The 13,163-nt window shown below is 42.4% G+C and overlaps 1 protein-coding gene across 3 annotated transcripts in view; it reads right to left on the bottom strand.

The window, feature by feature from the left end:
- LOC137368716 (receptor-type tyrosine-protein phosphatase alpha-like) overlaps positions 1-13,163 on the bottom strand; it is a 315,891-nt gene that overhangs the window by 136,299 nt on the left and 166,429 nt on the right. For all 3 annotated transcript variants that reach the window (XM_068028891.1, XM_068028900.1, XM_068028908.1), the window contains 2 exons: positions 3,952-4,036; positions 2,074-2,147 (listed from right to left, as the gene is read on the bottom strand). In XM_068028891.1, coding sequence (XP_067884992.1) covers positions 2,074-2,147; positions 3,952-4,036 — 159 coding nt within the window. The remainder of the gene's footprint in view (positions 1-2,073; positions 2,148-3,951; positions 4,037-13,163) is intronic.

Raw genomic sequence — 13,163 nt, 5'->3', positions numbered from 1 at the left:
CTTGCAGGTGGTGGTGCTCCCATGCATTTGCTGCCCTTGTCCTTCTAGTTGGTAGAGGTCGCGGGTTTGGAAGGTGCTATCTAAGGAGCCTTGGTGCGTTGCATCTTGTAGATGACACACACTGCTAACAATATGCGTCAGTGGTGGAGGGAGTAAATGTTTGTAGACGGGGTGCCAATCAAGTAGACTGCTTTGTCCTGGATGGTGTCGAGCTTCTTGAGTGTTGTTGGAGCTGCACCCATCCAGGCAAGAGGAGGGTATTCCATCACACTCCTGACTTGTGCCTTGTAGATGGTGGACAGGCTTTGGGGAGTCAGGAGGTGAGTTACTCGCCGCAGGATTCCGAGCCTCTGACCTGCTCTTGTAGCCACGGTATTTATATGGCTACTCCAGTCCAGTTTCTGGTCAATGGTAGCCCCTAGGATGTTGATAGTGGGGGATTCAACGATGGTAATGCCATTGAATGTCAAGGGGAGATGGTTAGATTCTCTCTTGTTGGAGATGGTCAGTGCCTGGCACTTGTGTGGCGCGAATGCTACTTGCCACTTATCAGCCCAAGCCTGGATATTGTCCAGCTCTTGCTGCATTTCTGCACGGACTGCTTCAGTATCTGAGGAGTCACGAATGGTGCTGAACATTGTGCAATCGTCAGCGAACATCCCCACTTCTGATCTTATGATTGAAGGAAGGTCATTGATGAAGCAGCTGAAGATGGTTGGGCCTAGGACACTACCCTGAGGAACTCCTGCAGTGATGTCTTGGAGCTGAGATGATTGACCTCCAACAACCACAACCATCTTCCTTTGTGCTAGGTATGACTTCAACCAGCGGAGGGTTTTCCCCCTGATTCCCATTGACCTCAGTATTGCTAGGGCTCCTTGATGCCATACTCGGTCAAATGCTGCCTTGATGTCAAGGGCAGTCACTCTCACCTCACCTCTTGAGCTCAGCTCTTTTGTCCATGTTTGAACCAAAGCTGTAATGAGGTCAGGAGCTGAGTGGCCCTGGCGGAGCAGATTATTGCTGACTCCCTCATTTCCTGCCTTTTATTTCTAAGCTCAACTATTCCAACTTATTCCTGGCTGGTCTCCACATTCTACCCTCCGTAAACCTGAGGTCATCTAAAAACGTTGCAGCTCATGTCCTTACTTGCACCAAGTCCTGTTCACCTATCACCCCTGTCTCACTGACTTACATTGGTTCCTGGTCAGGCAATGTCTTGATTTTAAATCACTCCATGGCGTCACCCATCCCAATCTCTGTAATCTGCTGCAGCCCCATAGTCACCGAGATATCTGCACTCCTCTAATTCTGGCCTTTAGTACCCCTGATTTTAATTGCCCAGCCTTCGGTGGCTGTGCCTTCAGCTGCCTCAGCCCCAAGCTCTGAAATTCTCTCCCTAAACCTTTCTAACGCAACCTCTCTTTCGTCAAGAAGCTCTTTAAAACCTACCTCTATCTACCCTAATATTGCCTTATGTGGCTCAGTATCTAATTTTGCTTTATAATGCTTCTGTGAAGCACTTGGGGCATTTTATTAAATGTGCTATATAGCTGTTGTTGTATGTTGTACGACTCTCCTATCCTCATAAGTATATCATTTGTCTCAGACAAAGGCACAAGAGAAAAAAAAGTGACAGCATGCACATACAAAAGATCTTAACCTCATGCATGTACCACAGTTGGGTGACTGCTAGTTTGGGAATGACACAAAATGAAGCCACAACATTGATATGCTCTGTAGCAACTGCTTGAAGTGAGACTGCTATGTCCTGTTTTGTCCCAGTAAATTTAATTGGAGATTGCTTGTGTCTATGATAGCAGGTCATCAGTTATGAGAGATTCCAGATCACCTCTGACAATTGAAGCAGATGCCATCTTCCACAATGAACCCACATGAGTACACACTGAAGAGTCACCCCTGCGACATTACAAATATCTTCATATCTAATTATAAATTAAAATCAACTATTTTGGGGTATTCAATGATGTCATTTTAAATTAGGTACCAAGTTGGAGCTCTTGGTGTATTAGTCTCACTTTTGTATTTAAAAGATCTGGCTTTGAAACCTACCTGTATCATCTGTTCTGCCATTGGATAACCTGAAGGAATTTGAATGACTTCCAGCCTGCTTGTACTTTTTAAACCTGATAGATAAATTCCACAAAGTTAGTTGTTTATTAATACAATGCATCACAATGTTTTTGTTAAAGAGAATGCTGTATAATACAAACACGTTTGTGGAAGAGTGCACTAATGCTTTAATGCATTCTGCCACAGTGGAAGGATGCAAACTTACATTTGCAATCTCCTATTTGCAAATTCTCACTTGATAAGCTTACAAGTAAAGGCTAGATGCTTCCGGACGAGGAGGGAAGTTAGGAGAAACATCTCACAAATGATTTTGCAACCAACAGTTGAATAGAAACATTTGTAAAACCCCAAGGAAGTTAACCATCGACTTCCAGGCAGGAAATTTTTGCATTTTTAAGACCAGGGTGTATTATAGGTGCTCTCATTCCAATTTTGTTATATAGAAGTAATCATCTACAGGCTTTTGAAAATAGCTGCATGCTAAGACTTTTCACTACAGAATAGCTACCAATCCCATTGCCTAGTTGCTCAGTATTGATATCTCATTATTTAGCACAGCACAGAAGTACGCCTTCGGCCCATCGAGGCCATGCTGGCTCGTTGCAAGAGCAAATCCGTTAGTCCCACTCCCCCACCCTTTTCCCATAGCCCCACAAAGGTTTCCCTTTTGAAAACTATGACTGAATTGATCTTCACTACACTCCCAGGCAGTGCATTCCAGATCCTAACCACTCGCTGCATAAAAAGGTTTTTCCTCATTTCCTCTTTGGTTCTTTTGCCAATGACTGCAAATCTATGTCCTCTGGTTCTCAAACCTTGTGCCAATGGGAACAGTTTCTTCTTATCCATTCTGTCCAGAACCCTCATGATGTTGAACGCCTCCATCAAAACTCCCATCAACCTTCTCTTCTATAAGGAGAACAGCCCAGCTTCTCAAATCTATCCAGGTAACTGAAGTCTCTCATCCCTGGAAACATTCCCGTAAAACTTTTCTGCACCTTCTCTAAAGTTTTCACATCCTTCCTAAAGTGCAGTGCCCAGAACTGGACACAATACTCCAGTTGAGGCCAAACCAGCATTTTATAAAGCACTTTACCTTCCTTGCTTTTGTACTTTACACCTCTATTTATAAAGCTCAAGATCCCGAATGGCTTATTAACCACTATGGCATCCTGCCCTGCAACCTTCAACCATTTATGCACATATACCCCAGGTCTTTCCATTCCTGCACTGTCAAGAATTGCGCCCTTGAATTTATATTGTCTCTTCTCGTTCTTCCTACAAAATGTATCACTTCGCCTGTCTCTGCATTCAATTGCATCTGCCACATGTCTGCCCATTCCACCAGCCTGTCTATGTCTTCTTGAAGTATAATCACTATCCTCACAGTTAACTATATTGCCAAGTTTTGTGTTGTGCTTTAAAGCTGTGCCCAGTACACCAAGTCGAAGTCATTAATATATATCAAGAAAATGTTCCGAGTACCAACCCCTGGGGAACACCACTGGAAAGCTTCCTCCAGTCTGAAAAAAGCAACTATTCACCATTACTCTCTGCTTCCTGTTATTCAGCCAACTTAGTATGCGTCTCAAATTTAACCATATGCAGGGCAATCGTGTACAAGTTTACTAAAACAGACATGAACAGGAATCAGAGGAAATGCTACAGAATAATTATGTCAGGAGTTATTTTACACTAACTGTGGAAAAAGCAGTGAAGAGAATGTATAAAGACAAATTAATGGAAATGTGACATTTATGAATAAGAAGGATCAAAGGTGCAAAAAGATGTTTTACTTGATCTATGTAGCAGTACAATGAACATGCTTGTAAGCTTAAATTATTAATAGTCACTTACCTCAGCATATAAAGGACTATTATAATAAATACGATGACTAACAGTGATGAGAGGGCCACCATTACTGCTATAATGGGCATTTCATCTGTAATGAAAAGATATTACTACTCAGAATGTAGATTATGAACATAAATACACAACTGTATCATATGGACAAGACAGTTCAATTAACATCAAATGTTGTATGGAGCCTCAGTAAGGACCTTAATAAACTAATGTTAAAACACCACAGTATCAGTACCAACAATTTAAAGATGCAAAATCCTTCTATAAATTATTAAAGGAACGTACACAAAAATAAACAGCCTGACTGAAGCAGAAAAAATTATTTTGCTTTAAAAATATTTAACTTACATAAGTAATTTTATTCAAAAATGAATCGTCTGATTTTGTTGTGACTGGCCAGTTTGAATATAAATCATATCAAAGCTTAATTTCATACTGATACTCTCAAAACAATAGTTCAACAGTTCACCCTTCAATGAATAACTGATCTACTCAGTCATGTCTCGCATTCAGCTAATTCAAGTATAAGTGATCAAAACAGAAATTAGTTTGGGACCTTGTTTAAGAACTGACTTGGTGCAACACAGATAGCATATGCCCCAAATGGCAGGACTGAAATTAGGGCTTACTAATGGTTGATGCATGAGCTACAAATGCCGATCAGGCCTCAACGGACAGCTTGCACATCAAAGATGCTGAATGTTGAGCCACTTGCCTCACTGGCAGCTCATCAGAAGATATGCTCTGAAGGTGGAGGGGAGACCGCAATGACTGTTGAGTCAGAGCATACACTTGTCGCCCGGCTCCACAGAAAGGTTTCTTTATTTATTATTTTTAAAGAAGCTGCTTGTTGGCAGCCACAGGGCGATGAAGAATTCTGAGCAGGACAGGACTGACACCTGCTCAGCCCATCATAAATAGGTTCTTCAATAGGTGACAGATCCCTAATTAACATATGCAAGCGACCCAACACCTGTTTTAGACAGCCGCCCAAGAAAACAGGACTGACAAATTATTTGAATGGTCTGAATGTATATGGAGACTGAGCACAAACCATCTCACTGCTCAACGTCAGGGTGCAATCCATTACCAAATTTCCAGCTATAAAATGCATGTTTTCTGGTCAATATAATTTCAATGTACTTTTGACTGAATAATTCTGTTTTTATAGATTTTTTTCTTGGCAGAACAACAGTGTGAATACTGTTCAGATTTGAAGCAATGGAGGCCTATCAAATATTATTTCGGCTGAAACAAAAATGGGTGTTTTTTTTTTTAGATACAGCACTGAAACAGGCCCTTCGGCCCACCGAGTCAACCATCCATTTATACTAATCCAACAGTAATCCCATATTCCCTACCACATTCCCACCTTCCCTCAATTCTCCTACCCCCTACCTACACTCGGGGCAATTTACAATGGTCAATTTACCTATCAAACCGCAAGTCTTTGGCTGTGGGAGGAAACCGGAGCACCCGGCGGAAACCCACGTAGTCACAGGGAGAACCGGCAAACTCCGCACAGGCAGCACCCAGAAATGAACCCGGGTCGCTGGAGCTGGGAGGCTGCAGTGCTAACCACTGCGCCACTGTGTTTCTGCAAATGAAAAAGTGATATGCTTTTCCTTTACACCTTTTACACGAAAGCAAAGTGGTGCTTGGTTTGCATATAACGTCATTCAAGAATCATATAAATATTAGTCAGTCATGTTGGCATGAATCATTACATTTATGATTTAATTAATAAGGCACACTGCGGGATGCTGTAAATTTGCTTAAAGCATTTAGTTTGGAAAAAAAACTAGCTCTCAAAGACTTGAACGATACTTGAACATAATTAATTAATCAAGGATAGCCAGCATGGCTTTGTCAGGGGGAGATCATGTCTAATATGATCTCATGAATTTTTCGAGGAGGTGACTAGATATGTAGATGAGGTAAGGCAGTTGATGTAGTCTACATGGATTTAAGTAAGGCTTTTGATAAGGTCCCACATGGGAGATTGGTTAAGAAGGTAAGAGCCCAGGGGATCCAGGGCAATTTGGATCCAAAATTGGCATAGCGGCAGGAGGCAAAGGGTTGTTTTTGCGATTGGAAGCCTGTGACCAGTGATGCACTGCAGGGATCGGTGCTGGGACCCTTGCAGTTTGTAGTGTACATTAATGATTTCGATGTAAATATACGAGATATGATTAGTAAGTTCACAGATGACACGAAATTGGAGAGTGAGGAGGAAAGCCTTAGAATACAGGATGATATGGATGGGCTGGTAAGATGGGCAGAGCAGTGGCAAATGGTATTTAATCCTGAGAAGTGTGAGGTAGTGCATTTTGGGAGGACTAACAAGGCAACGGAATTATACAATGGATGGTAGGACCACAGGAAGTACAGAGGGTCAGAGGGACCTTGGTCTATTTGTCCATAGATCATTGAAAGCAGCAGCACAGGTAGATAAGGTGATTAGGAAGACATATGGGATACTTGCCTTTATTAGCCGAGGCATAGATTATAGGAGCAGGGAGGTTATGATGGAGCTGTATAAAACACTAGTTAGGCCACAGCTGTAGTGTACAGTTCTGGTCGCCACACTATAGGAAGGATGTGATTGCACTGGAGGGGGTGCAGAGGAGATTCACCAGGATGTTGCCTGGGCTGGAGCATTTCAGCTATGAAGAGAGACTGAAAAGGCTAGGGTTGTTTTCCTTAGAGCAGAGGAGGCTAAGGGGAGACCTGATAGAGGTATACAAATTTCTGAGGGGCATAGATGGGGTAGATAGGAAGAAATTTCTTCCCTAAGCAGAGGTGTCAATAACCAGGGGGTATAGATTTAAGGTAAGGGGCAGGAGGTTTAGAGGGGATTTGAGGAAAATATTTTCACCCAGAGGGTGTTTGGAATCTGGAACACACTACCTGAAGGGGTGGTAGAGGCAGGAACCCTCAACATTTAAGCAGTATTTAGATGAGCACTTGAAATGCCATAGCATACAAGGCTACTGGCTAAGTGCTGGGATTAGAACAGATAGGTGCTTGATGGCCGGCATGGACACGATGGGCTGAAGGGCCTATTTCTATTCTGTATAACTCTGTGACTCTATGACTATGACTCTATAATTTATTATAAACAGCCTCCTTTCTCCTCTTTAAAGACATAAGCCAATTGCCTTAGAATTACTGCTGCTCTGGATAAAACATGGGTGACTTACAGCTACCAGGAAAAGAAGTTCAATAATTTCCATCTTCGCTGTCTGCTGCACAATATGAGTATATCCTGGCTAGACAAAAATCACAAATGTGGCAGTCCTTTCAAAGGCAGAGCTCTCAAGTGTGTTTGCACTAATCAAATAGAGGCGGCTTCGGTGGATTGGACATGACCGCAGAATGAAAGACGGTCGCATACCTAAGGACCTTCTGTATGGTGTGGTAGCCGGGGCCAGACGACCAGTGGGACACCTAAAACTCCGCTTCAAGGACACTTGCAAGCGTGACATGAAGGCCCTAAATGTCGACTATCGCACTTGGGATTCACTAACTGGAGAAAGACAGAAATGGTGACACATCCTGTGGACTGGTGTGCCTCCATCACACTCTCAGGCAGTACATTCCAGATCCTAACCACTCACTGTTTAAACATTTAGATTAAATAACCTCACCCCACCACTCACCCCAAGCAAAGTACGATTCCCTGATCAAGAAGCAAGCACAAGACCCCTGCTGATTAAATGAGCTCAGTCACTGATTATCTGAACCATATGGAGCAGGAAGATCCCAAGGCTTATCAGATTATTTGCTGGGTTATCTTATCTCATCCTGGGTTGGCATCCTTACATTTGCGAAAAGATGACGGACACACAGCGAACAATCTGACAACCAGTTGCTACAGCAGCGTGGCAACAGGCGTCAGCGTCAAAAACATCTCACAGCGTCACTTGGCAGCTTCAGGTGCAGCACTTGTGGCAGAACCTGCCTCTCAAGGATTGGCCTTCACAGACATCAACAAAGGTGCAACAAGAGAAGACACCGCACCTAAATGGATTGTTTGCTGTGTGTCCATCATCTTTTGCAGATGTAAGGATGCCAACCAAGAATGAGATAAGATAACCCAGCAAATATCTGATCAGCCTTGGGATCTTCCTGCTCCATATGATTCAGATAATCAGTGAATGAGCTCATTTAATCAGCAGGGGTGTTCTGCTTGCTCCTTGATCAAGGAATCGTACTTTGCTTGGGGTGAGGGGTGGGGGGAGGTTATTTAATCTAAATGTTTACACAGTGAGTGGTTAGGATCTGGAATGTACTGCCTGACAGTGTGATGGAGGCATATTCAATCACGGATTTCAAAACGGAATTGGATAATTATCTGAGAAGAAAAGAATTGCAGGACTTTGGGGAAAAGACGGGAATGGGACGAGGCGAGTTGCTCTTGCAGAGAGCTGGAACAAATGCAATGGGCCGAATGACCTTCTGCTGTGCTGTAACCATTCTATGATTTTACAAGGAAACAAAACTCTGCCCACATACAGTATAAAACAACACAAAATCTTAGGATTACCAACTGTTGGTGTAAGGTCGATTCCTTGCTTAAAAAAGTAGAAGAGAAAGGAATAGTCTATGCTGAAGAATGCTCAAGGGACATTATTCAAAATTGTTCAAGAAATAGATAGTGAATTCTGATATTTTTAAAATTGTTACTAGCTTTAGAACCTGGGATAAGGGCATGAGTTTGAATAGAATTATACAGCACAGAAACAGGACCTTCAGCCCAAACAGTCTATGCTTCACTCGAGCCTCCTCCCATGCTTCCTTATCTAACTCTATGAGCATAACCATCTATTCCCTTCTTCCTCATATACTTATCAAGCTTCCCCTTCTACGATTTGCCTCAGCTACTCTCTGTGTTAGCAAGTCCCACCCTAGTCCATCAAATGGCAAGTAGAAACATGTATTTTTGTGAGAGATGGGAAAGGAGAGTGAGGTTGCTCGCACTGAATCACACATAGGCTTCCTACTTAAGTTAATAAATATGGTTGTGAATTGGATAAATTATTAAAAAGGAAATTATAGCAAGGAAGCTGCACGAAAGCAGCTCTCATTGCAATTTAGGATATCTAATTCGGATAACTAATAACAGAAATAATAAATTGTAATAGCTTTGTAAAATATGATTTTCTGTTCATCAAAGCAATGCCTTACTTAACATCCACTACTTAAGGATTCTTTAACACTCATAATTATAAGTTTTCCCATCATGAGCACCCTGGCTTCCATCATGATTCATCAAATCAGTAACAGGGAAACCAATAAGACAGGCTTCTTTGGATAAGCAAAAATGTAAAATGAGGCATTGATCATGTGATATATAACAATGCCTCAACTGGGAGATGTTCCAGATTCTGAATAATGAAAGGTCTAAGATATTGCTGTTACATAAGGCCCCTTAAAACTACTCTCGTCAACTCAAAAATTTCCAAATTCTATTTTGAATTCACATTTAAATTACAAATTATGAAAACAATTACACATACACAGCTGTTAATAATGAAATAATGTAATGAATCATTTTTACAAATTCTAAATGGATAAGTGTTCAACATAGACTGCATTGGCACTATATACAAACAGAATAAGATCTTATAAATCCAAGGACACGCAACAATTAATTTCAAGGTTCAGATCAAATGCTATTATATTGAAGCTTCAGCCAGGTTCTGGAAAAAAAAAAATTAGGATAACATTTTCTTTGTGTGCTGGTAATAGGAGAAAAATTAAGGATGGTAGCGAAAGATAAGATCAAAGAGGAAGATCTAGAGAGATTTTTGGAGAGGTCAAAGGGACCAAAGTAGAAGTGCTTAGGGAGTGTTAAAACAATTTGCATTTATACAGTGCCTTTAATGTTAACGTCCCAAGCTATTACACAGAAGCAAATTCGGACAATATTTTAGGAGGGGTGACTAAAAAGAGGTGATGTTTTAAGAGAACACAAGAAATAGGACCAGAAGTAGACCATATCATCGGGCCTGCTCCGCCATTCAAGACGATCATGGCTGATCTTGGGTTTCAATTCCACTTTCTGGCCACTCCCCAAATCCCTTGTTTCCCTGAGACACCAAAAATCTATATCCCAGCCTTAAATGTACTCAATGATGGAGCATCCACAATGCTCTGGGGTAGAGAATTCCTTTGAGTGTAGTAATTTCTCATCTCAGTCCTGAATGATTGACCCCTTATCCTGAGACTATGCCCCCGTATTCTAGATTCCCTGACCAGTTGGAACAATCTCTCAGCTTCTACCCTATCAAGCTCTTTCAGAATCTTTTATGTCTCAATTAGATCACCTCTCATTCTTCTGAACTCCGTTGAATATAGGCCCAATTTACTCAGCCTCTCATCCCGAGGACAACCCCCTCACCCCAGGGACCAATTTAGTAAATCTTCACTGCACTGCCTCCAGTGCAAGTATATCCTTTCTTAAATATGGAGACCAAAACTGCACACAGTATTCCAGATGCGTTATCACCAAAGCCCTGTACAATTGTCGTAAGACTTGTTTATTCCTGTACTCCAATCCCCTTGCAATAATGGCCAACATGCCATGTCCTTATAGTCTGCTACACCTGCATGTTAACTTTGCACGTTCCTTGTACAAGTACCCCCAAGTCTCTCTGAACGTCAACACTTACCAGTTTCATACCTTTTAAAATATATTCTGCTTTTCTATTTTAATGACCCAAGTGAACAACTTCACACTTCCCTACATTTTACTCCATTTGACATCTTGTTGCCCACTCACTTAACCTATCTATATCTCTTGGCAGCCTCTCTACATCCTCCCTGCAGCTTACCTTTCCACCGAGATTTGTATCATCAGCAAACTTAGATACATTACAATGTCTCTTCATCCAAGTCATTAATATAGAGTGTAAATAGCTGTGGCCCCAGCACTGATTCTTGCAGCACCCCAATATTGACTGCCTGTCAACTTGAAAATGCCCCATTTATGCCCACTCTCTGCTTCCTGTTAACCAATTCTCTATCCAGGCTAATATATTACCCCAACACCATGAGCCCTTAGCTTGCCTATTTATCTTTTATGTGGAACCTTATCAAAATACTGCGGATGCTGGAAATCTGAACATCAGAAGTGCTGAAAATGCTCAAAGTGCAGAACACTGATGAAAGGTCACTGACCTGAAACATGAACTCTGCTTCTCTCTGCACAGATGCTTCTAGACCTGTTGAGGTTTTAAGAGGGTCTTAAAAGGTGGGGTGGAGGTGAAAAAAGCTTTTGGAGGATATTTATTGGTGCCATCCACGATAATCCTGGAATCGTGAATGATTTTGGTAGAGGACAGCAAGATCCAAGAGTGCTAGTGTAATTCAGCCAGATCAGGTGATAGATGGCTAAACCAATTGTGCACCCAAGTTTGCACTCCTTGGAACTGAAGGAGTGAAAATAAAAGGCATACTGAACCAGGGTGGTTCAATTTTAAGAATTTTACTGGGAACAGTGCATCAATAGTGGAGGTGGAGGTGATGAGTGAGTAATTAAGTCAACCTGGAGTTACAGAAGTATCTGGTAAATGGGGAGCCAAAATTTAGACAGTTGCTGTTTTGAAAGCGCAGATGTTCTAAGTAAACTTGGAGATTTATTCCCAAGGGCGGATGCAGAACGTTGTGGGTATGGAAGGAGGTAGGGGAACTTGGATGGTGAGGAATACAAACAGGTGGTCAGAGATGGCTTTGGCTGTTACAGAGACCACAAGAATAGATGGAACATATGAGATAGCAAGGTTGAAGAGTTAGCTGTGAATGTGGATTAGTGTTTATATGTGGAGAGAGAGAGAGAGAGGGAGAGAGAGAGCAGTGATATCAAAGAAGAGTGGGCAATGAGGATAAGTTGGAGATTCAAATCATGGAGAATGAAGAGTGGCAGCAAGAGGAAGGGTGAGAAGATATCTTGGTGCTAAGTTTGGGGTAAGGATTGTGGTGGAAAATTAGGATTTTTTTCTATTTGTTCTTAGGATGTGGGCATTCCTAGCAAGTCTGTCGCAAATTGCCCTTGAGAAGCTGGTGGTTAGTCACCGCCTTGAACCACTGCAGTCCTTCTTGTAGGTACATCCATAGTGCTATTAGGGAGGGAATTCCAGAATCTTGATAGTAAAGGAACGCTCATGTATTTGCAAGTCAGGATGGTGAGAGACTTGCAGGAGAACTTGCAGGAGGTAGTGTCCCCATGTGCCTGCTGCCCTTGTTCTTCTAGGTGGACGAGGTCACAGGTTTGGAAGGTGCTGTCGAAGGAGTCTTGGCGAGTTGCTGAAGTGCATTTGTCAATAGTGCACAATGCTGCCATTGTGCGGCAGTGGTGGATGGGTGCCAATCAAGTGGCCTGCTTTGTCCTGGATGATGTTGAGCTTCTTGAATGTTGTTGGAGCTTTTATTTGATTCATTGATGGGATGGGGGCATCGCTGGCTAGGACAGCATTTATTGCCCATCCCTATTTGTCCTCGAGAAGGTGGTGGTGAGCTGCCTTCTTGAACTGCTGCAGTCCATGTGGGGTAAGTACAGCCATAGTGCTGTTAGGGAGGGAGTTCTAGGATTTTGACCCAGCCAGCTGTACTCATCCAGGCAAGTGGGGAGTATTCCATCACAAACTTGACTTGTGCCTTGCAGATGGCAGGCAGGCTCTGGAATGTCAGGAAATGAGTTACTTGCAACAGAATTCCCAACCTCTTAACCGCTCTTGAAGCCACAGTGCTTATGTGACTTGTCCAGTTAAGTTTCTGGTCAATGGTAACCCCAGGATGTTGATGGTGGGGGATTCAACGATGGTAATGCCAGTAAATGTCATTGGGAGATTCTCCCTTGTTGGAGATGGTTATTGCCTAACACTTGCATGGAGCGAATGTTACTTGCCACTTAAAAGCTGAATGATGTTCAGGTGATGCTGCATGCAGGCACAGACTGCTTCATCATCAGAGTAGCAGCAATTGGGACGGAACACTGCAATCATCAGCAAACATTCTCATTTCTGACCTTATGATAGAGGGAAGATCATTAATGAAGCAGCTGAAGATGGTTGAAGAATTCCTGCAGCAATGTCCTGGGGCTGAGATGATTGGCCTCCAACAACCACAACCATCTTCCTTTGCGCTAGATATGACTCCAGCCGGTAGAGAGTTTTCCCCAAATCTCATTGACTTCAGTTTGC

The sequence above is a fragment of the Heterodontus francisci genome, chromosome 1, assembly GCF_036365525.1.
Source record: "Heterodontus francisci isolate sHetFra1 chromosome 1, sHetFra1.hap1, whole genome shotgun sequence".
Lineage (NCBI taxonomy): Eukaryota > Metazoa > Chordata > Chondrichthyes > Heterodontiformes > Heterodontidae > Heterodontus > Heterodontus francisci.
This window is presented reverse-complemented; position numbering and strand designations above follow the sequence as displayed.